At 47.7% G+C, this 22,066-nt stretch overlaps 1 protein-coding gene across 10 annotated transcripts in view; it reads right to left on the bottom strand.

The window, feature by feature from the left end:
* The window catches only part of LARGE1 (LARGE xylosyl- and glucuronyltransferase 1), a 565,935-nt gene that overhangs the window by 492,200 nt on the left and 51,669 nt on the right, over nucleotides 1-22,066 (bottom strand). For 4 of the 10 annotated variants that reach the window (XM_066259855.1, XM_066259835.1, XM_066259845.1 and 1 more), the window contains one exon: nucleotides 16,596-16,667. The exons of the other annotated variants lie outside the window; for them this stretch is intronic. In XM_066259855.1, coding sequence (XP_066115952.1) covers nucleotides 16,596-16,633 — 38 coding nt within the window. In that variant the 5' untranslated portion in view covers nucleotides 16,634-16,667. The remainder of the gene's footprint in view (nucleotides 1-16,595; nucleotides 16,668-22,066) is intronic. 10 annotated transcript variants of the gene reach the window in all.

Here is a 22,066-nt window from a genome sequence, read left to right as displayed (position 1 = left end):
TCTCCAAGAAGCCGCAGAAGAACTGACCCCGGTGAGAGTGTCCGTACCCAGCGGCCACAGGGGGACCGAAGCCTCTGGCCCGCTGCTGTCTGAATGAGGGCTTCAGGTGTGCAGAAATGCTGTTCGCCCGGCTCTGAGCCAGCGGGGCATCTTCCATGTATCCCAGTGTGCTGCGCAAGTGTGACCACTTCCCACCGAGCTTCAGGGTGAGAAGAGTCTAAGTTAGGACAGAGATCAGCAGACTTTCCATGTAAAAGGTCAGACAGTAAACGTCTGAGGCTTTGCAGGCCACACGTCTCCGCTGCAATTGTACCGTTCTGCCACCGTAGTGGAAAGCAGCTCTGACGACAGTAAACGGATCGGTGGGGCCGTGTGCCAATAAAACTTCCTTTGTGGACACTCACAATGACACTTCATGTAATAGTCACATGTTGTGGAATAGCTTCCCCCCCCCCATTTGGGGGTGGTGGTGGTGAGGAAACCATTGAAAAATGTAAAAGGCATTCTTAGCTCAAGGGCTACATGACAACAGGTGTTGGGCCCTAACGTGCTGATTCCTGGACCAGTCCCTGTTGCTATGTCTTATCACTACGTGGTCTGAAGACCGCGGTCCTCCTGGCATTCTCTGCTGGGCCTAAGGCTGCCAGCAGCTCCTTTACTCAATCTTCAGTGACTGAGAGAGCCACCAGGGACTCCAGTAATGTTTGTTAAAAACTGCCCTTTGAACTCTGATGGAACACCTTTGGCGGCACTTCTCAGCCCCATTCTGGAACAGGTTCCCTGCTGAGGGACAGCTCCAGGGGCTGGAAGTGCCGCTGGAGGTAGCTCCCCATCTCTCCGGGACTCTCCCCAGAGCTCCTGGGCCTCCTGGCGGGCGGGCAGGCGGGCGGGCGGGCAGCATGTTTGCAGAATCTGCCCAGCCCCCCTTCCCTTTGACAGCTCTCCAGGTTTTTATCTGCATCATGGGAGGGGAAAAATGAAAGGAATGGACTCCTCCTGTGACAGCAAAATCTATCCTAAGAAAGAAAGCAAACATGGAATTTTTTTTCCTTAAACATCAGCTTCAGAAAAAGCCCAGTCCACAGACCTACCAGGAACTCAAGAAATGAGTTACAAGGGGGAAAAAAAGATGTTTCCTCAAAACCTGGCAGAGAAAGCCCTGATTAGACATTTGCTGAGTGAATGAATCAGTGATGGACAAATAAACATTTTTAGCACGGCTGAAAGGAGAACATTCTCGTCATTCTACCAACACTTGTCCCAATCACAAAAATGGAATGTCTGCTGAGAATAAGATTTAGTGCCCTACAGAATTAAAAGATGAATGCTTATAGGGACCAATTGATTCTTTAATCCTTAATTCCCCAGATCCAGCCTGTCATCCTTAACATATCTCATTTACATGAATAATAAAAAAAAAAGAAGTGATTATTGACTCCCCACTAGATGTGAGGCACTTTCTCTCTCTCTCTCTCTCTCTCTCTCACGCACGCACGCACGCACACACGCACACTGCCTCATTTGATCCTCACAACAAACACCCCACAGGGAACCAGACCCTTTATTTCTTCAGACGAGGTCACCCAGGCCCAGGGAGTGAGAACGGCAGGTTTCAAACCCAGAGCCTCCCAACCTCACAGCCCAGGTCCTTTCTGCTGTTTATGACACAACATTGTGCATTCCAGTCACTTGTGGATTATGCAATCATCATAAAATGACCCACGGGCCAGGTCGTTAGAGAACATACCTTTCCAATGCCTCTAAACCGCAGGCCAGAAACAAACCACCAGGGGAAACTGTGTCGTGTGGGCAACACACATCCACACGAAAAGGGTTAGAACGCCACCCTAGTTCATCCTCAAATATAAAAAAAGATATTCAATGTCATAAGAGTCCCCCAAAACAAACAGCCCTTACTTAAAAATCAAGGAAAATTAATAAAGGCCACCCATACATTCAAAAAAGGATCTAGTTCAGAAAAACAAAAATAGTCCTAAAAATAAAGAAAGAATCCTTTTGAAGTTTTACCCACCATCTTTAAGAGCTGCTTTTACATATATTCAGTTAAAATTATTTCCGGAGGCCAGCTTGCTTTGGGAAAATACTGAAAGGGTTATAATACAGTCTAATCTCTTACGCCGGCTTTGATCCTTGAGATGAAGTGGCTGCTCCCTGACTGACAAGAACAAAGTCAAAACCGGGTTTGAAAGGTGCTGGCATGTTTTCCCTTGCAAATGGGTAATCTCTGGGCATGGTTTTTACCGCTTTGAAAATGCTTCTGGATATGTTTCTTCCCTTCATTTTTTCCCCCCTTTTACATTTTTTTTTTATTTATTTTTTATTTTTTTTTATTAAAACTTTTTTTTTTATTTATTCATTTTAGAGAGGAGAGGGAGAGACAGAGAGAGAGAGAGGGAGAGAGGAGAGAGATAGAGAGAGAGAAGGGGGAGGAGCTGGAAGCATCAACTCCCATATGTGCCTTGACCAGGCAAGCCCAGGGTTTCGAACCGGCGACCTCAGCATTTCCAGGTTGACGCTTTATCTACTGTGCCACCACAGGTCAGGCCCCTTTTACATTTTTATACATGGTTTTCCCTTGTAAGGGAGCTTTTCCAGTTGCAAGTGATAGAAAAACTAATTATGCTAAATATAACAGAGACTTTAATGGCTTCTAATCTACAAAGTCCATGGGTAGCAAGTCCAGCAAGGTCTAATCTAGGTCCAAGGCATGACCTGGTCTCTCTTCATGTCTCAGCTCTCTGCTGTTACCCATGTTCCCAGCAGCCAAGCTGTGGAGACAGCTGCTAGGTAGGTTGTAGCTAGGATGTGCACAGCTACATCCTCCTAGGTTCAAGGCCAGTGGAAGAGAAAACACGGACCCCCTCTCAACAGTCCCTACAAAAGTCTCATCACATTGCATTGGCTGTGTCTAGACCATGTGCCCACACCCAAATCACTACAGCCAGGGGTGAGTGACTTGAGCCATAGATCACCGTGAAGTCAGGTACAGCATCATCGCCCCGAAGTTCATGGACTAAATGACAGATTTCCAGAGAAAACCTGAGCAGGATGAATGAATGCTGAATTGGAAAACCAAGAAGCCCCTTTACTGGCTCTCTGACTCGCCCCAAGTCCCACGGATATGAAGAGATAAAAAACTTGGACTCGAGTACAAATCCTCCAAAACCAAGCACTTCCAAAAAGAGTGGCAAATGGTTTCAAACACAGAGAGCAAATCACAAAAAAACCCTCCAAACTGAATCTCTTGGTCACAAACATTCTAAAATATTGATAGACTGCCTACAGAGAACTTCGAAGGAAGCCAAGTTTCTTTCAACAAAATACAAATTTTGTAAAATTAAACAAGGTTACCATTATCTAAATCAAAATCCCTTTATAGTTCTAAATGGTTCTCCGCCATATGGAAAGTGAGAACACTGTACACAAAGGTAAAAAGGAAAAAGCTTTTTGACCTATTTCTGTCCCCACGCTAATGTAAAGCGCCGAACCCCATTTATTCAGTGCCTTCAATGAACGTTACTGCGCTGGCTATTTGCAGCCCTGGAATGACACCTATTATTCAGTTGGAGATTAGAATCTCAAGCGGTAGGGTTTTTAATAAAAAATAAAATTAAAAATAGACTTGCCTCTTTTAATGGAACTAGTAGCACTGCTGGCTTCAAGGGGAAATGACATGTTTCTTGGAAATTATTTTTTATGTATTGATTTGAGCAGTGCCAAAAAAGAAAAAATGTTAACAATATTCGTCTCCTGAGCAATCGTAAGCTTCTTCTCCCCTAACTGCGCCACCCCCCCCCACTCCTCCACTGCGCACTGAGGCTGCCAACTCGGGCTCTCCCGCCAATTCAACACCAACCCTCTGAAACTGGACGCAGGCAGGTAATGCAGAACAGCAGGTGCAGCTTGACAGGTGTGTATCCAATTAGAAAAATGACTAAGCCCAGTGATGCCCATCAGCACTTTCCGGATGATGCAAATGTTCCACGTTTGCATCGTGCAATGTCGTAGCCTCGTTGCATGGGGCTACTGAGAAACTGGAGGGGGGGGTGTGTGTGTGTGTGTGTGTGTGTGTGTGTGTGTGTGTGTGTGTATACATATGTATGTATATGTATGTCTATATACACACACACACACACACACATCTTTTAAATTAATTTAAAGTATCCACATGTGGCTCATGGTTACTGAATTGAAGGGCAGCATCGATGTGACCCTTAGAGACTTCCTCCAGCCTGCCATGTACTGTTCTCTCCCCCTTGTATTCTCCATGCCAGCACAAACCAACCGCTGCCAGTCTCCAGACAGGGCATCCGTTTGTGCCTCTGGGCTCCTGCACTAGCTGGTCCATAACTTCCGCTCCTAGCCTACCTTTTCATCTACAAAACCTAGCCCAGGTTCCACATCTTCTGTGAAGCCTTCCTTGACTTTCCCTTCTCGCCTCCCCACTCATGAGAGAGGGCCAACCCCCCTCCTCCAGCGCCTCTGTGCGTAGGTATACTTCTGCGGACACGCTCGTCGCACTGCGATGGGGGGTGAGCCTGTGTCCTCAGCAGTGGAAAGCAGCAGAGCGCAGAGGTGAACTCTGAGAGAGAGGGTGCCCTGGAGACAGCTACTGCCTAGTGTCAGATCCTGCCTCTGGCACTTACCACTAGCTCTACCGCCTCCAGCAAATGACAGGTCCACTCTGGGCTGGATGACCATCTGTAGAATACAATGATTAATGGTAACTCTCCTTTATGGTTGGTGCAAGGACTCAATAACCAAATACTGGTAAAACATTAGCATGGTGCCTGGCAAGGAGCCAAGAAAGTAACACAGAGCTCCTAGGCCTTAGATTTCATTAAATCATTAGACGACACACCTTTGAGTGTGTACTGGGTGTTAGCCATGCCTGTCACTCAGAGCATACAGTAGTCACTCATTCAAGATTAACACGATCAGTTATGCCTGCAGTGAATGGATGCCAGTCCTGAGCTCAGGTCTAAAACTACTCCACCAAGCTAACCACCCTTGTTCTAATGTCAAACAAAGACATTTGAGCTCAACCAAGGTCAGTGGGGGCAGAAGAATAAGAATGCAGGGTGAGCAAAGATTTTTATGGGTCTTATTCAAACCGCTTCCAAACGCACTGCCACTGCCACCTGCCCCCTACGTCCCGCCACTGCCTCAGACCCTCCCATCCCCAACCTAGCCAAAACTCCACCAATATGTTCCTGGTGGAAATAAGCCTTATCCTGCCATTTGGGGGGATGGTAACAAAAGTTTAAGGGCCACTGGTCTAAAATATCAATATAAGAGATACATTTAAGCAACTTGTAAGCCCCAACTATCTGTTCGCATCTCTCTCCCTCATACTTCTAGTTTACCCACTCACTCCCCTCTTGTCACAGGTAGATATCTGAATAAGGGGGGAGGGGTGGTGAGAAAACCTTCAAATGACAGAAAAAGTCCTACAAGCCTGCATTCTAGGTGTGTACCGCCTGTGCACCTGGCCCGGTAGGAGGGGACATCCGTGGAGTCCCTCTGAGGTCCCTGGGTTTTACTAAAGGCCAATGAAGATGAGCAGCAGGTGAAACAAGCGTTAAAAATGAGAAAGTGTTCAGTACACAAGCTCTCCAGCCCATGAAGAGTCCCAACGAGACTGATCATTTCTCAAATTCAGTGTTATCCTCCTGCTTCAAGGCTCCCAGGCCCAGGTGCTCAGCCAGGAGGTGACTGAGAGAGCTCCGAGCACACAGCAGGCGTTCTGCAGGCAGGAGAGAGAGTTCGGGCCCACTTCCTCTTCAGGAGACAGCAGCCCTGGAAGCCAGAATTCAAGGGATTTCTCTTCTGGGAGACCCTGCACAGGACGTTTAAAGAATAACCAGTGTCACAACTGAGAGCTAAAAAAACACCTCACAAGTGGTCTGGGGCTCTGAAATTCACCTATTGTGTGAACTTGGGCATATTACTTTCCCGCTGTGGGCTTCCATTTTTTTGTTTAGAAAACTAGGGAGTGGGTTCCATTTTTTTTTTTTTCAGCAGCAAAAACACCTTTCCAACCTGTGGGGCAGCTGCGTTAGGCTTGCTCATGGGTTTACCGGCCGCAAGCACTTTGCTTGATTAGTGCGTAAGCACCTGGCAGAAGCACGTGTGCACAGCCTATATAAATAAGGCTGTGGGTGCTTGTGCTCGAGAGATGGGGGGTTGCAGATGTGCACAGATTGCCTGCCCACCACTGCGAGGGGCCATTTTGCTGTTTGCCTGAGAGGTGGTTTCCCCTGCCTGTGTGCTTGTCCGCCATTGTGAGACTTTAGTAAATGGAATAGCCCTAATACTTTCTGGCTCTGCAGTTACTCTACCGTTTGCCCGAATCCAATGTGGACCTGCCTGGCCACAGCTGCAGCCCTTGGCATTACACAACCTCAAATAAAATCTATGAGGAAACGCCAAGTATAAAACATGGGAGTGGAACAGCTGTGATCAAAACACATTTATGGGACTTGTGAAGCCTTACCTACTTGAGCCTGTATCCTGGCCCCTCTCCCAAACCCTAGGACACCCAGAATTCTAGAAACTTAGGGAGCAGGGTTAGCAAACCAGATCATCTGTCTAAGATCACATTAAGTGGAAATATTTTGGAATGTTACTTACAGTGGGCCCTATGATGCCTATTTATATGGAATGGATCAGAAATAGACCAGATTGATTATTCTTTCATTTAAACATTTTTTTTTTTTTTAGTGAGAGGAGAGGAGGCAGAGACAGACTCCTACATGCACCCCGACTGGTATTCACCCGGCATGCCCACTAGGGGGTGATGCTCTGCCCATCTGAGACCCTTACTCCATTGCAACTGAAGCCACTCTTTAGCACCTGAGGTGGAGGCCATGGAGCCATCCTCTGTGCCCAGGGCCAACTCACTCCAATCGAGCCATGGCTGCAGGAGGGGAGAAGAGAGAGAGAGAAAGAAGCAAGAGGGGGAGGGATAGAGAAGTAGATGGGTTCTTCTCCTATGTGCCCTGACCGGGAATCAAACCCGGGACATCCACATGGCAGGCTGACACTCTACCACTGAGTCAACCAGCCAGGGTTCATTTAAAAATTTTATTATGAAAAAAAAAGTCAAACATATCAAAACAGGACAGAATCTTTAATACCTATGACTTACCCTCAAAAATTATCAAGTCGTGGCAAGTCATGTTTCCTCCCCCACCCATTTCCATATCCTGAGATTATTCTGAAGCCAATCCCCAATACAGTAGCATATATTGTAGAAGAAGATGTGGTACACACATACATTGGAATACTACTCAGCCATATGAAATGATGACATAGCGACATTTACGACAACATAGGTGGACCTCAAGCCAAGGTTTTTTAATGAACTAGTACCTCTCCACCCCACCATACAGCACCCCACCAATGTCACTGTATCTACAACAGCACCCATATATCCAAGGTGATATGGGTCCTGGGGCAATGGCAAGAACTCCAGTTTATGGAAACAGATTAGACTCAGATTAGAACTACAACCTTCAAACAAGTAGCAGAGCCCATTATTAACAGGTAACATGAGCTGACAACTCACTATGTGCTAGGCAGGGGGCTGGGAGTTGTAAACATATTAATTCCTTTAGCTCTTATTACAAACCCATGGTGTGGATACGGTTGTTAGCTCAATTTTCCACATGAGGAAACAGAAAGGCATGAAGAAATTAAATAGTAAGTCTCAGGACACAGGGGGCCAGGCAGCTTGGCTCCATAGACTTAGGTCTTTCCTGCTGACAAATAAAAGGGGACCCATACTTCTGTCTGAGAAACCGTGGCAGCCAAACCCATGCATATTTAAATCCAGCAGGAGAAAAGGCATTTTAACTCTCTGACAAGAAGGCCCAGGCCCTACCCCAGGCCCCAGCAATAACGGCTCTAAAAGATGAGGGTCCTAGATAATAGCTCTCATATCGTAAGACATCAGAAGGCACTCTAAAGACTTTGAGACCGAGGACAGAAGGACCTAGTTCAAATCTAGTTACAGGATTTGGTGACCGTGGGTGAGTAATTTAGCCTTTCTATGCCTCAGTTTCTTCACTTGCAAAAGTCAGATAACAATGAATTTGTTGTAAATGCTAAATGAGGCTATATGCACGCAAATACTGAATATAGTGCCTGGCATATAACACCCAACATATGGTAGATGGCAGAATTATTACCATCATTATCATTGCCATTATTATCATCATCATCATTATTATTAATCATCATGACCTGACACTCAACAGAAGAAAACTTTTCATACAGGTAGACTCTCTAGTCTTACTTGGAAGGAAAATCTAACACATTTTCTGATTTAAATCCTTGGGCAACTAAAATTTAAGGCTGATTCAGAGTGGAGGAGACAGGGTTGATGGTGAGAGGAAGAGGCTGGGCCCCGGTGGTGGGCGGGGCCTTGATGGCTTCCCTCCTTGCCCTAATTCTGCCCCACCCCCAGCATGCCCCTCTCACCACACTCCTGCTCCCAAGACCCTGCACATAACTTAAAGGGTCTTTGAAAAAACACTCCACCCAACATGTCTACATCTGCTGGATGTTTCAGATTGGTTCCTATGGCAACCATCCGTTCTAAAGTTTGGGTAGGGAAAGACAGGGGAGTCACTTAGCACCCGGCATCTGTTTTTGTGAAATGCCATAAACCTGCCTGTGATGTTCTCTCCAGAATCACAGGGAGGCCTTACACTGTGTAGTGCACAGCCATGTATAGTGCTTTCCCAGGGGTGGCCCACGATGTGAAATATGGAGGACAGATTACTGACTTTATTTTTTACAAATTAAAAATCTAACAATTAGCAATGGCCAGTTGGCTCAGAGGTAGAGCATCGGCCCAGCATGTGGAAGTCCCAGGTCCAATTCCTAGCCAGGGCACACAGAAGCGCCCATCTGCTTCTCCACCCCTCCCCCTCTCCTTCCTCTCTGTTTCTCTCTTCCCCTCCTGCAGCCAAGGCTCCCTTGGAGCAAGGTTGGCCCGAGCACTGAGGATGGCACTATGGCCTCTGCCTCAGGCGCTAGAAGGGCTCCAGTTGCAACGGAGCAACGCCCCAGATGGGCAGAGCATCACTACCTGGTGGGCTTGCCAGGTGGATCCTGGTCAGGCACATGTGGGAGTCTGTCTCTGCCTCTCCACTTCTCACTTCAGAAAAACATACACACAAAAAATAATCTAACAATTACAGTTCAGTGCTCATGTATAGAAAAGCCAGGATAAGATCTTGGGTCCCCTGACTTCCAAATCAGGGCTCTTCTCACGACCTACACTGCATTGAGCTATACCTGCTTTCTCTCAGGCCAGACCACTAGGCTTTCCCTTTCTCTCGGCTTCCGGGCCCTTTATTCCACCACCTCCTGGTTTGTTTCAACCATCGAGTGCATGTGTGACTTAGCCCTCCAGTGAAGCTGTGCACTCTTTAAAGCAGTGTTCACGCTGAACACGGCTGGACATCTCTTTAGTAGCAATCACCTTAGTTCACAATTAGTTCACAGAAGTGTCATGATTAAGAGTTTGAGTTTGGACATCACAATATAATCACATGTGATTTCATGTGACAAAGACCAGAATTTGAATCCCAGTTCTAATGATGCTTAGCTGTGTGATCTCAGGAAAGTTACTTAACATCTCTGTGACTTCATTTCCTCATGTTTCATGGAATAACATAAAAACACTCATAAGGTTACTGTGAAAATGAATCAGAGTTTGATTCAGTAACAGTGTAAGCTCTAGAAAACTTAATGCTATTATTCTCATCAATATTGTGATCCATATTATTAATCAACATTATCACATTTTTATAGTTAATAAAACCAAGTATGGGGCCCACAAGCTTGCTCAGGACCATACAGCAAATAAGGGCTGCAGCCCAGGAGAAGATTCTGAGATGCCACCTCCCACTTCCACTTCACCACAGTCTCCACAATGCCTATCACACACTAAGTGCTTAGTGTTACTCAGAAATTACAGAATGTGACAACTATAAGGAAACCCAGTGAGTCATCTGGTCAACCCTCTCATTTTGCAATTAGAAAATTCAGGCCCAGCAGATAACACATCTGCTCAATAGCGTTCAGCTAGTAATAATAACCTACACATTTGTGTATTGATGCTAATTACCAAGTTTTATTCACCACGAGACATGATACTGAAGCCTCCAGGTAAAGATCACCAGGGACACAACCGAGGTCAAACAAATCTGACCTTATCCTGCCACGTAGAATCACAGGTGGCTCCGTAGGAGGAGATTAGGGGGTGCTCACTAGACAATGTGGGCTTCCTCAGTGGTTTGGGGGAAGGTTCAAGGAAGCATAGGTTTGCTCTAGTGCAGGGGTCCCCAAACTACGGCCCGCGGGCCGCATGCGGCCCCCTGAGGCCATTTATCCGGCCCCCGCCGCACTTCTGGAAGGGGCACCTCTTTCATTGGTGGTCAGTGAAAGGAGCATAGTTCCCATTGAAATACTGGTCAGTTTGTTGATTTAAATTTACTAGTTCTTTATTTTAAATATTGTATTTGTTCCCGTTTTGTTTTTTTTTTACTTTAAAATAAGATATGTGCAGTGTGCATAGGGATTTGTTCATAGTTTTTTTTATAGTTGGCCCTCCAACGGTCTGAGGGACAGTGAACTGGCCCCCTGTGTAAAAAGTTTGGGGACCCCTGCTCTAGTGGGTGCTGGCATAAGGCAGAAATTCTATGGCCGGATATCCTGCCGTTGTTCACCTGGGAGGCAGGAGACGCAGAGCGGGGTCTGAGCTGTGATTGGTAAAGAAGCAGCAGTCATTTGTGTGGACCGAGACAGGGGCATGTCTGGTCATTTTTGTGAACTGCAGTGGTCTTGTTTTCCTCGGTGCTCCATCTTGATTACAGAGTGGTCTGGTTTTTATGGCCATTACTGAGTACCCTTGCCCGTGTCGGTGTGCTGTGAAGTTCCTTGCACCCAGAGGAGAGCACCAGGGCCTGGCTACTAGAGCTGGGCCCGTGGGCAGCAGGCAGACATTGCTAGGGTTTCTTTTTCCTTTGCTCGGTGATCTGTTCAACTATTCACAACACCTGTTGGTGTCAGAGAATCTCAAGGAGGTCTGAATGCAAAGGAAATAAAGATTCCAACACTTAATGAGGTTGCATTCCAGTGGGGGAAAGTGTTAATTAAAAATAAACACAATACAGTAAAAAATATCAATGCTATCACAAGTCAGAAGGGGATACGTGCTGTGGGCGTAACATGCAGAGCAAAGAGGATTGGGAGTGCCAGGCCAGGGGGCAGTGATCAGCAGGCCCCCTCCATATGATATGTGAGCACAGCCTGGCAGAAAGGGAAGGAGGTGACAACAACCAAGCAACCTAAAGAGAAGTCAGCATCCTCGTCCCAAATCAGAAATGAGAACAGTGAGACTTGGAGAGGTCAGAGAATGTGTCAGAGACTGGGCAGCAATTACACGGTGGAACTGGGGAGCCCCAAGGTCTCCCACTGCCTTTCCAACACAAACTGGTTCAAAGGCCATCCTGGAGCAGGAGAGACTCCAGACTTATAGCAAAAGTGTGAGCTCTGAAGCCAGAAAGAGGTTTCTCTATTTTCTCACACCCACCCTGGTTTACAATACATCAGTACACCCATACTTCAGGGGGGCACAATACACCACCCCAAAACATGCCGCTCTGCATAAGGAGTATTTTGAGCAGAAAACATTGAGCTAACACAGCCACAGGCTGACTCTCTGCCCTCCTCCTATCGCCCTAAGAGCAGGGCAGATGCCCCTGTGAAGGTGCCCCTCTTCCCACACCAGGAAGGGGGGGTGGGACCTACCATCAGAGATGGCGATGGCACTGAGAAGAATCTGCACGAACAAGCCTTGCTACATAACACTTTTCTGTCATTGGTGTGCCCCATATATAAATATTTACCTTCCCACAATTAACTGCCCCTAAAGAGTCCAGAAGCCCCTTTTGTCTTGTCACTTCTCTACAAATGTATCCTTTGTCAGAATGGTATAAAAGCCTTTCATCCTAGCTGCTTCTATGGGGGTTGTCATCTTTCTATGAAGCCCTCTCCCCCTAGCCCCGTGCTACATAAGACTTTAACATCAAATTAAATGTGTACTCTTCCCCATTAATGTCTTCCGACAGCTTATGTCATAGGGTAAAGGAAAACGCCCCCCCCCCCGTTACAGTCCCACCTACTGAGTGCTTACCCAGTGCAGCCAGGCCATCTCCTGGCACCTCCCTTGTTATGGCAGTGACCCTGAGGTGGACATCTGACCACTAGCCTCATTCCACAAAGGCAGGCATGAGGCTCTGACCAGTCAAGCCCCTGGTTCAACATCACACAGTTGGTAAGAGTCAGTTTACTTTCAAACCCAGACTTAGCTGTAACTGTTTTTGCAAAACACCCCACACCAGTATAATGTTTACAGATGTGTGTGTATACAATCCCTAATAAGATCTACCGCAGAGAGAGCTGCGAGGCCTAGGTACTGTGCCTAAGGTAGCAAGGGCACCTCCCTCCCTACACAAAAAGAGCTGAAACAAGCTCAGTGTCAGAGTATGTTCATAGAGACAGAACTTTTTGTCTTTGGCATTCTTCAAACCTGCCTTGGGAGAGGAAATATGTATTCAGTAGATGGATGGATAAATGGATGGATGGATGGATGGATGGATGGATGTATGGATAGATGATAGATGATGGATGGATGAATGGATGAATGGATGAATAAATGGATGGATAGATGGATGGATGAATGGATGAATGGATAAATGGATGGATGGATGGATGGATAGATGATAGATGATGGATGGATGAATGGATGAATGGATGAATAAATGGATGGATAGATGGATGGATGAATGGATGAATGGATAAATGGATGGATGGATGGATGGATGGATGGATGGATGGATGGATGGATGGATAAGTGGATGGATGGATAAGTGGATGGATGGATAAGTGGATGGATGAATAAATGGATGGATGGATGGATGGATAAATGGATGGATGGATGGATGGATGGATAAATGGATGGATGGATGGATAGATAAATGGATGGATGAATAAATGGATGGATGGATGAATAGATAAATGGATGGATGAATAGATAAATGGATGCATGAATAGATAAATGGATGGATGAGTGGATGGATATCCTTCTGCTCTTTGTTCTCAACATTCCAGGCATCCCCAGAATAACTCTTGGCTCAGCTAAAGACAAGAGGAAGTTAAGTGTTAAAGTGAAACTGCTTTCAGCATGTCCCCAACTGAGTCCGAACCAAACTGGCAGGAAGGGGTCAGCTGGATGCCCAGCCTCACCGAACACTCCTTTTTGATACCAAACAAGATTTAAGTTACCTTATAGGGATTAAGTAGTAGTCTATCAAGATATTCTAGCCCTGGCCGGTTGGCTCAGCAGTAGAGCGTCGGCCTGGCGTGCGGGGGACCCGGGTTCGATTCCCGGCCAGGGCACATAGGAGAAGCGCCCATTTGCTTCTCCACCCCCCCTCCTTCCTCTCTGTCTCTCTCTTCCCCTCCCGCAGCCAAGGCTCCATTGGAGCAAACACGGCCCGGGCGCTGGGGATGGCTCCTTGGCCTCTGCCCCAGGCGCTGGAGTGGCTCTGGTCGCGGCAGAGTGAGGCCCCGGAGGGGCGGAGCATCGCCCCCTGGTGGGCAGAGTGGTGCCCCTGGTGGGTGTGCCGGGTGAATCCCGGTCGGGCGCCTGCGAGAGTCTGACTGTCTCTCTCCGTTTCCAGCTTCAGAGAAAATTAAAAAAAAAAAAAAAAAAAAAAAAAGATATTCTAGAAATGACTGTGAAATCCATTTATATAAAAATAAATAAACAAACATCACATTCAAATAGGTAAGATAAAGTCACAGTTGATTAGTGCCATTATTAATGCCCTTAAAAAAAATAATAAAAGAAACTAGCCCTGGGTACAGAAGACAAGCTATGAGGAATTGGTCAGGAAACCTTGTCAAATATAAGATAAATTCAAAATTAACAGTGACTATTAATCATTTTAGCAGTTGCCGGCAATGACAACAAAAAAATCTTGTCCAGAGAGCATCAGTTTCAGTTTCTCAGTGTGAAGGCCCCTTTTTACAGCGCACAGGCTGACCTTTTAGCCACTTGCTCACACCAGCCCTCTCCTCCGTGCTCCTTATATTTAGAAGAAAACACACAGTAAATTCCCCAGGGCTCTAATCAAGCACCCTTCCTCATTTGAAGGGTGACCTTCACAGAAAAGAGGCCACTTGACACATTCCAGGAAAGAACAAAATAAAACATAATGGAAAAGATAGCCTAATCATCAAGGCTAATTATAAAAAATGTAAATCGGTTTTTTTTCTCTCTCTCCCTAAATGGCTCTGGTTTATTAAAAAAAAAAAAAAAAAAAAAAAAGACTAATCGAACAAAGATGGCCTTTGTTACTGTTCTGAATGAGAACAGAAGGAATCTCGGGGGAGACAGTCGTGACTTGTGCTACATATAAAACCAAAGGCGTTAGTTTTTGAAACAGTCATTCATATATTTACTGGTGAGATAGTTAAATATATATGATGTGCCAACTAGATTTTAAAAAATCTGAGAAAGGTGCTGGGTGGGGGAGGGTAGCGAGGGGGCGCACCATGTTGAATCATGCAAGACTCTGCCCTCAACTAGCCTATGCCTGATAAAGGAGACACGCGTTATACCAGCTGATGATGACGGCATCATGGAAACCAAGGAGCAGGAGCTTCCCACCCGAGCAGGACAGGGGAGTCTTTCTGGGGGTGACAGTTAAGCTGGGTCGTGAAGGATGAATGGGAGGTGAAGGGGCAGAGTGAACAGGGAGTGGACATTGATGATTTGCCAGCCACTCCATTTGCCCCTGACCTGTCCAACTCAGAACCAGGGAACAGGTGGCCTGCGAGCCCTTCATTCTTAACCAGGGCTACACAGGAGAATCACCTGGAGCCCTAGCTTTCAGAATGCAGGTGCCAAGCCCCAGGCAAGACCTGAGTCAGAATTTGAGGTGTGCCCTGGCCGGTTGGCTCAGCGGTAGAGCGTCGGCCTAGCGTGCGGAGGACCCGGGTTCAATTCCCGGCCAGGGCACACAGGAGAAGCGTCCATTTGCTTCTCCACCCCTCCGCCGCGCTTTCCTCTCTGTCTCTCTCTTCCCCTCCCACAGCCAAGGCTCCATTGGAGCAAAGATGGCCCGGGCGCTGGGGATGGCTCTGTGGCCTCTGCCTCAGGCGCTAGAGTGGCTCTGGTCGCAATATGGTGACGCCCAGGATGGGCAGAGCATCACCCCCTGGTGGGCAGAGCTTCACCCCTGGTGGGCGTGCCGGGTGGATCCCGGTCTGGCGCATGCGGGAGTCTGTCTGACTGTCTCTCCCTGTTTCCAGCTTCAGAAAAATGGAAGAAAAAAACAAAAGAATTTGAGGTGTGGTGCTTGGTCACATGTGTGCCTGGAAAGGCCCCCAAGGAATTTCTGATCAGCAGCCCCCCTGAAGAACCACAGATGAACATCACTAACTCATGTTGCCAAGTGGAGTAAATGAGACATCAAGGGGAGATTCCTTATTCATTCTGTCATTCAACGAACGGTTATTGCGTCTCGTTGGCACATGCACCTGGCACTACGATAGTGAATAGAACAAAACAGCCTGCCCTCATTAAACATGCTTTGCTCACCCTCTGCAGCCACACCATGAGGTATTACTTTCATGGCCACCCCCCCCCCTTTTGTGAAAGACAAGGCGACCGAGGCATAAAAGGTGAAGGAACACAAATAATAAATGGGGGGGGGGGGGCCTAGAGTCAGTCTTGGGACTCTGAGAGGCACCTTCCACCCCCGGGCTGCTGACTGGTGGCCTCCTGTGGGCCCAGCCCTGGCCGATGAATACACATCAGGGATGGCCTCTGGTTTCAGAAGCAGAGACAAGGCCATGGTGTGAGGAGCAGTGGACAAGAGCTCCACACCAGACTGAAGGGATTCCAGAATGTTCCACATGCAGAATCCAACCACAGTGAGTGCTGAATCGTGGCTGTAACAGCTCTGGGTGGCTGTGATCCTCTAACAACGTTCTCTGTCCAAGACAGCCACTCCCCCTCCCCAGCTCCCACCCCCACTCCCCACCCCCGCTGCAGAGGGGGTCTGAACGGTTCCTGATGCAACTGGCTGTGTGGAGGGCTAAGCTGTCACCTCCATCTCGGGGCTCCAGTCAAGACCAAACTCAGAGACTGGGACACCTCGGAGGTCTCCGCAGCAATCAGGAATGATAAGCTGACAGCTACTGACCACCAGCCAAGAGAACAAGCACAGGGAGAATCCCGCTGGACCCGGACGCAGAGCCATTTCGGGACCAACATGAGGAAGCCAGCACATTCTTGTGGCGGGAAAGCCAAAACGGAGCCCCAAACTCAGAGTAAGCCAGCGCCGAGCCCAAGGCCGGCCCTTCCTCCGAGTGACAGCAGGCGAGTCACTGCAGCGGAGTTCATCCAGCTGCAAAAATGGTGGTCCGCAAAGGTTACGGTGAAGACTTCACAAAAAGGAAGGCTGTGAAAACGCTTTGCATCTTACCTGGCGCACGACAGGTGCTCTACAAATGGCGGCTGCATCTGAATCTGTCTCCCTTGTCTCTAAACATGGGATCTGAAAAATAAACAAGGCCCCTCTAAGGTTAGCTGTCGGATGAACCTGTCTATAACTACCTTTTATTTTCGTTTTTCTTTCAATGTTTGTTTTGCCAACAGCAAGCAGAAAGAGCTAAAACAGCATCTTAAGTGTCAAGGTTTGTGGAACAGACAAAGCTCGGTGACTTCTGGGAGCTCACCTTATGGCCCACACGCCCCCCTTTGTTCAAAGCTGGAACCCAAAAACAACGGACTCTCCTCAAACACAGTAGAAAATCCATTATGAGCTTCTGATACTCAAACAGCAAGAAATCCCCAAAATGCCGGAGTCCAATGGATCTGAGCAACAAATATTCCTGACGGGCACACAACTGCAAGCAATGCTGGGGTCAGAGACAGAGAAAACTAAATATGATATATATAGCATTCAACCATCACTTCCTAGGGAAGAGGCTAAGGAAACACTTATTTAAATCTGCCTTACAGTTGCCGATATGTAAATGTTAGCAATTAGAAATGAGCGCTCTTCTATTTAAACATAATGCTTTATTTTACTTAGAAAATGCTGGCAGACTGGATTGGATAGAAACTCTGGCATCTCCCACAGGGGACCTTGCTTGTATCACCAGACACCCCCCCCCACCCCCACTGACTGTGCTGTCCATTCATCTGGCCAGGGCTAGGAAGAAACCACCAGCCTCCAGTGAACGAACCCTGCAGCTCAAAACTATAGCTTGATAATGTCCTATTAGCACACGTGCTAATTTCAGAACAGCATCTCAGGAGAGGCGGCTTTAGAATATGGAAAGAAAGGCAAGAGCTTTAGATAAACCCAACAACCTGGGAAACAGCCAGTCCATAAGGGATGTACACTTCGGGGAAATCATCAGGACCAAACAATACAAACAACAGGCCTTTGCTTCTGGCTTCTAGAGATATAAACGGGGTCCCCACAGGCTTCTGGGAAAAGTGTTGTCTGAGCGGGGCGCAGAAAAGGGCCGGAGCCACGCCAGGCTTAACAAGATCCAGGTGAATGCCCTTTTCGAAATGCAGCACAGACAGGGCCAGACTTCCAGGTCCTGGGGGTCACCCTGAACTTCTCTTAGATGACAAAGTGAGCCCAGGACAGTGGCCGGACGGTCCCAGGCTTGTCCAGTGAGGCAGGGCCAGGGTCCAAAACCATGTAAGCTCTGCTCTTCCTGCTGCACGCCCCCGCACCCTCAGGGACCCCTCAGAACCACGTGCTGCACGCCCCTGCACCCTCAGGGACCCCTCAGAACCACCTGCTGAGCCCCCGCACCCTCAGGGACCCCTCAGAACCACCTGCTGAGCCCCCTGCACCCTCAGGGACCCCTCAGAACCACCTGCTGAGCCCCCTGCACCCTCAGGGACCCCTCAGAACCACCTGCTGAGCCCTCTGCACCCTCAGGGACCCCTCAGAACCACCTGCTGAGCCCCCTGCACCCTCAGGGACCCCTCAGAACCACCTGCTGAGCCCCCTGCACCCTCAGGCAGAAATGCAGCAGCCCCAGAGGCCAGGTTTCAGGAAGAGCTTGAGGATCTTCAACCAACACTTCTAGAACTTTCTCCTTTAGGTCCTTTATGAAAAACATCATCTCTTCATATACCAAAATTCTTCTCAAGTCCTAGAGCTGTCTAAGTCCTAGGACCTTAGACATAAAAAAAGTCAGAAGTTGCCTGGCTTGTGGTGCCTCAGTGGAAAGAGCGTTAAACTGGGACACTGAAGTCGCTGGTTCGAAACCCTGGGCTTGCCCAGTCAAGGCACATACAACAGGCAACAAGAAAGCAATGAACAAATAAACTGGAGCAACTATGAGTTACTACTTTTTGCTCCACCTCTACTCTGTAAAATCCATCAATCAATCAAAAAGAAGTCAGAAGTCAAGTATTAAACAGAGGCCTGAGTTTAAATTCAGCTGTGTGACTTTGGTCTCAACTGATTAATAAAACCAACAACCCACATGCCCATCAATAGATGAATGGAAAAATACAATTTGGTAGATACATGCAATGGAATATGATTCATCCTTGAACAGAAGTTCCGGCTTATGCTACAACACAGATGAACCTTGAGGACATTATGCTTAGTGAAATAAACCATCACAAAAGGACAAACAGTATATCATCCACTCATATTAGTTATCTAGAGGAGTTGAATTCAGAGATAGGAAGTAGGATGGTGGTTGTCAGGGATGGGGGAGGAAAAAAGGAATTTAATAGGTACAGAGGGTTAGTTTTACAAGACAGAAAGAGTTTTAGAGATGGAGTACACAATAATAGGAACATGCCTAACATTAATTAAACTGTGCATTGAAAACAGTTAAGATAGTAAATTTTATGTTATGTGTTTTGTATCACAATTAAAAATAACAAAATAAGTTTTTTCAAATCAACAAGGGGATATCTAAGCCCAGGGCTGGAAACAAGATTTAGATAATGTTCACAATCTAAATATAGGCCCTGGAATATGACAGGCATTCAAATAAATGTTTGTGTCACCCATTGTCTTACTCTTTAAATTAAGTAAAGCTGTGTCCCAGTCAAGTTAAGGGCCTGGAAGAGAGATCACAGCAGGTAGAAGGCTTTGAAGTCAGAGCTTCCTCGTGCAAAACTGCTTTCTGTACTCAGGAGCAAGCGTGGCGTGAGGATCACCCCGCCTCTCTGATCCTCACCTGTAAGGTGAGCAGCAGAATCACCCAGAGCTCGAGGGGCTGTTGTGAGAATGAGCGTGTGGAACGTGCTCAGGCGAGTGCCTGGCGAACACGAGGTGCCCCTAAACATGAGGTCCAATCACCAGGGCAAAGCAAGGACAAAACCCACTCGGCCAGGCTGCCAGCCCCCGGATCGCACCATCACTCAGCTGCCACAGCAACCAGAGTCCTGCGTCCATTTCCTTCCCAGCGCATCTCGAGTGGGCGAGGCGGGAGGCAGTTGTGGCCTGAATGCAGGGGGTGGCACTGCCCAGGCAGCCTCTCCCTCAGCGTCCGGGCCTGCCTCCCCCTGTGCTTCCCAAGTGCCATTCCTGACTGCAGCAAAGGAAAGGTCAGGAAGCACAGCCTCGTCCTGCTATTCTCACCAAAGCTCCACTTTACAAGAGACACAGGTATTACAAGACGGTAATAGCTAACTCATTTTCCCTTCAGTTAACCTGGTGGCCAAGTGCAGTCATTACCTGGGCTAAGGATACCAGCTTTCGCCATCACGCACTCTGCAAAAGAGCAAGCCCTGCAAATTGCTCCTCTCACCCCGTGATCACTCACACCCACCTACACTCACACATGCCCCTTTAGCCTACAATTATCACAACAATGCAAAAACCCAGGTACAGCCAATGGCAGTATATCCACATAAAACAACTCAGACCTGGTGTGGGGACCTTGGACAGGGGCTCAGCCTCACAAACACTCAGGCCCCTCACCTGCAGAATGGACACAGCGCCACGCCAGGCCTGGCCTCGGAGTTTCCCGAAGACCCCCACCCCCATACTCGCTCCAGCCCCTCCCGCCGTCTCATCAGCAATAAAGGCTGCAGCTGGAGCCCCTGCTCACCACCCTTCAGCCACAGGGGACTCCTGACAGGCAGCAGAAAAGATAAACATTTCCTGTGCCCAGAAGAAAACTGGATGTAAGAAGCAGAGTTTCTAACAATCACAGTCCCCTGTCCTCAAGAGCTCAGGGCCAGTGAAGGACAAACCCCTAAGAAGAAGCTCCACAGAAAAGCGACATCACAAGTTCATCCCGACTCCTATGGAAGCAAAGACCCCACTCACTCCCCCTGGGAGCCAACACTGGAGGGCCCGTGCTATCAGGGAAGGCTTCTCTGAGGTGGTGACTTACTAATTGTGCCAGGAAAATTACAGGACTGTCCCAGGGAAGAGGGCTAACAGCACTCACTGCGCTTTACTAAGCCCAGCGTGGAGACAGCTCCAGGCCTTGAACAACACTGTGATCTCGTGTTGTCTTTTCTCTATTTCAGTGTTGAGTCTTGGGCTCTGCCATAACTAGATTATAAACTCAAGTCATGGGGGCCCATCTGACACCCTGGCTGCCAGAAGAAGAGTCACCAGGGCCATGGGTGATGAACCCAGGTGCCAGTCGGGAAACAGGAGTCCCAGGAGAGGCAGTGTAGGGACGTGGACAGGCCTGGACTCAAATCCCAGCTCTGCTACATGACCTGGGACTACCCTGACATTACATGTGGGCATGAGGTTATAAAATACACGTTCCTATTAAAAGAGCTGAGTCTTTGTTAATAAAACAACTCTAATAATCAAAAAAGGGGCAGTTCAGTAACACAATGGTCAAAGTTGTTACCAGAAGAAAAAAATCACCAAAATAATACCGATTATTAAGGTTACTATCATAGCTACTTATTTATTAGAGTTAACATATACTGAGTGTTTGCAACATGCCAGGCTTTGCTTGAATAATCTCATTTAATCCTTATTAACCCTATAGGATATTACTATTATTATTCACCTATATTGTAGATGAGAAAAACGAGGCACAGAAGTCAGCCGAGTTGCCTGAGATCATGGGAGTGTGACCCAGAAAGTGGGTTCCCTCCATTCTGAGCCTCGGCAGGGATTCACTGTTTCCACCTTTCCACACAACACTGCGGCAGATGGGAACACAGGGGCCAATGGATTAGTGTTAAAGTCCCAGACCTGGCACTCAACAGCTGCTGACCTTGGGCGTGCCATCCCTGTAAGCCTCGGTCCTCTCATTTCTAACGTAGAGATTAACACAGCCTTACTGGGTAAGGCAAGTAAAATAAAATATGACTTAAGTCCTTGATATAACGTAAACACCCGTAACGCCAGTGTTCCCCTCCCCTTTAGCAATAGCGGGGTCCCTGTCCTCTCCACTTGCTCAAACCCCCCTAACTCGTGATTTGGACAGGGGGTGGGGCAGCACACCTCCCCACGCCTGGACGATGCTGTCCCATTTCTAGGAGACTGAACCAGGCCTTGGGCTCATTCTGGGCTTGGGTCAAGTTTGTTAGGAATAAAGGGGGTGGAGGGGCAGGAGTGCTTTTGTTTTCAAGGTTTAAATTGTGGTCCTTAACTTAAAGACACCAAATGCAACTTGGAGTTTTCTGTCACCGAGAGTTGTCAGACAGGCTCACATACAGTTTTACCTGAAAGCAAAGTTAATAGGTGACATCCACATTACGTTAACCCAGCGAAACGAATGCCTCACACATTCCCAGGCAACTGAGAATTGAGTGGAGGTGCAGTGTGCTTCTATGAACTTCTGTTTTCAGTGAGAGGGAGGCAGCCCTGTCTTCTTTCACTGTCTAGCAAAGGTTCACGGCAGAATGTACCCTACGGGCCTCATCTGAGAGAAGCAAAGAAGAGAAAGCTGGGAATGACTCTTCAGATCAATGATTACTGCT

The sequence above is a fragment of the Saccopteryx bilineata genome, chromosome 1 (genome assembly GCF_036850765.1).
Source record: "Saccopteryx bilineata isolate mSacBil1 chromosome 1, mSacBil1_pri_phased_curated, whole genome shotgun sequence".
NCBI lineage: Eukaryota > Metazoa > Chordata > Mammalia > Chiroptera > Emballonuridae > Saccopteryx > Saccopteryx bilineata.
This window is presented reverse-complemented; position numbering and strand designations above follow the sequence as displayed.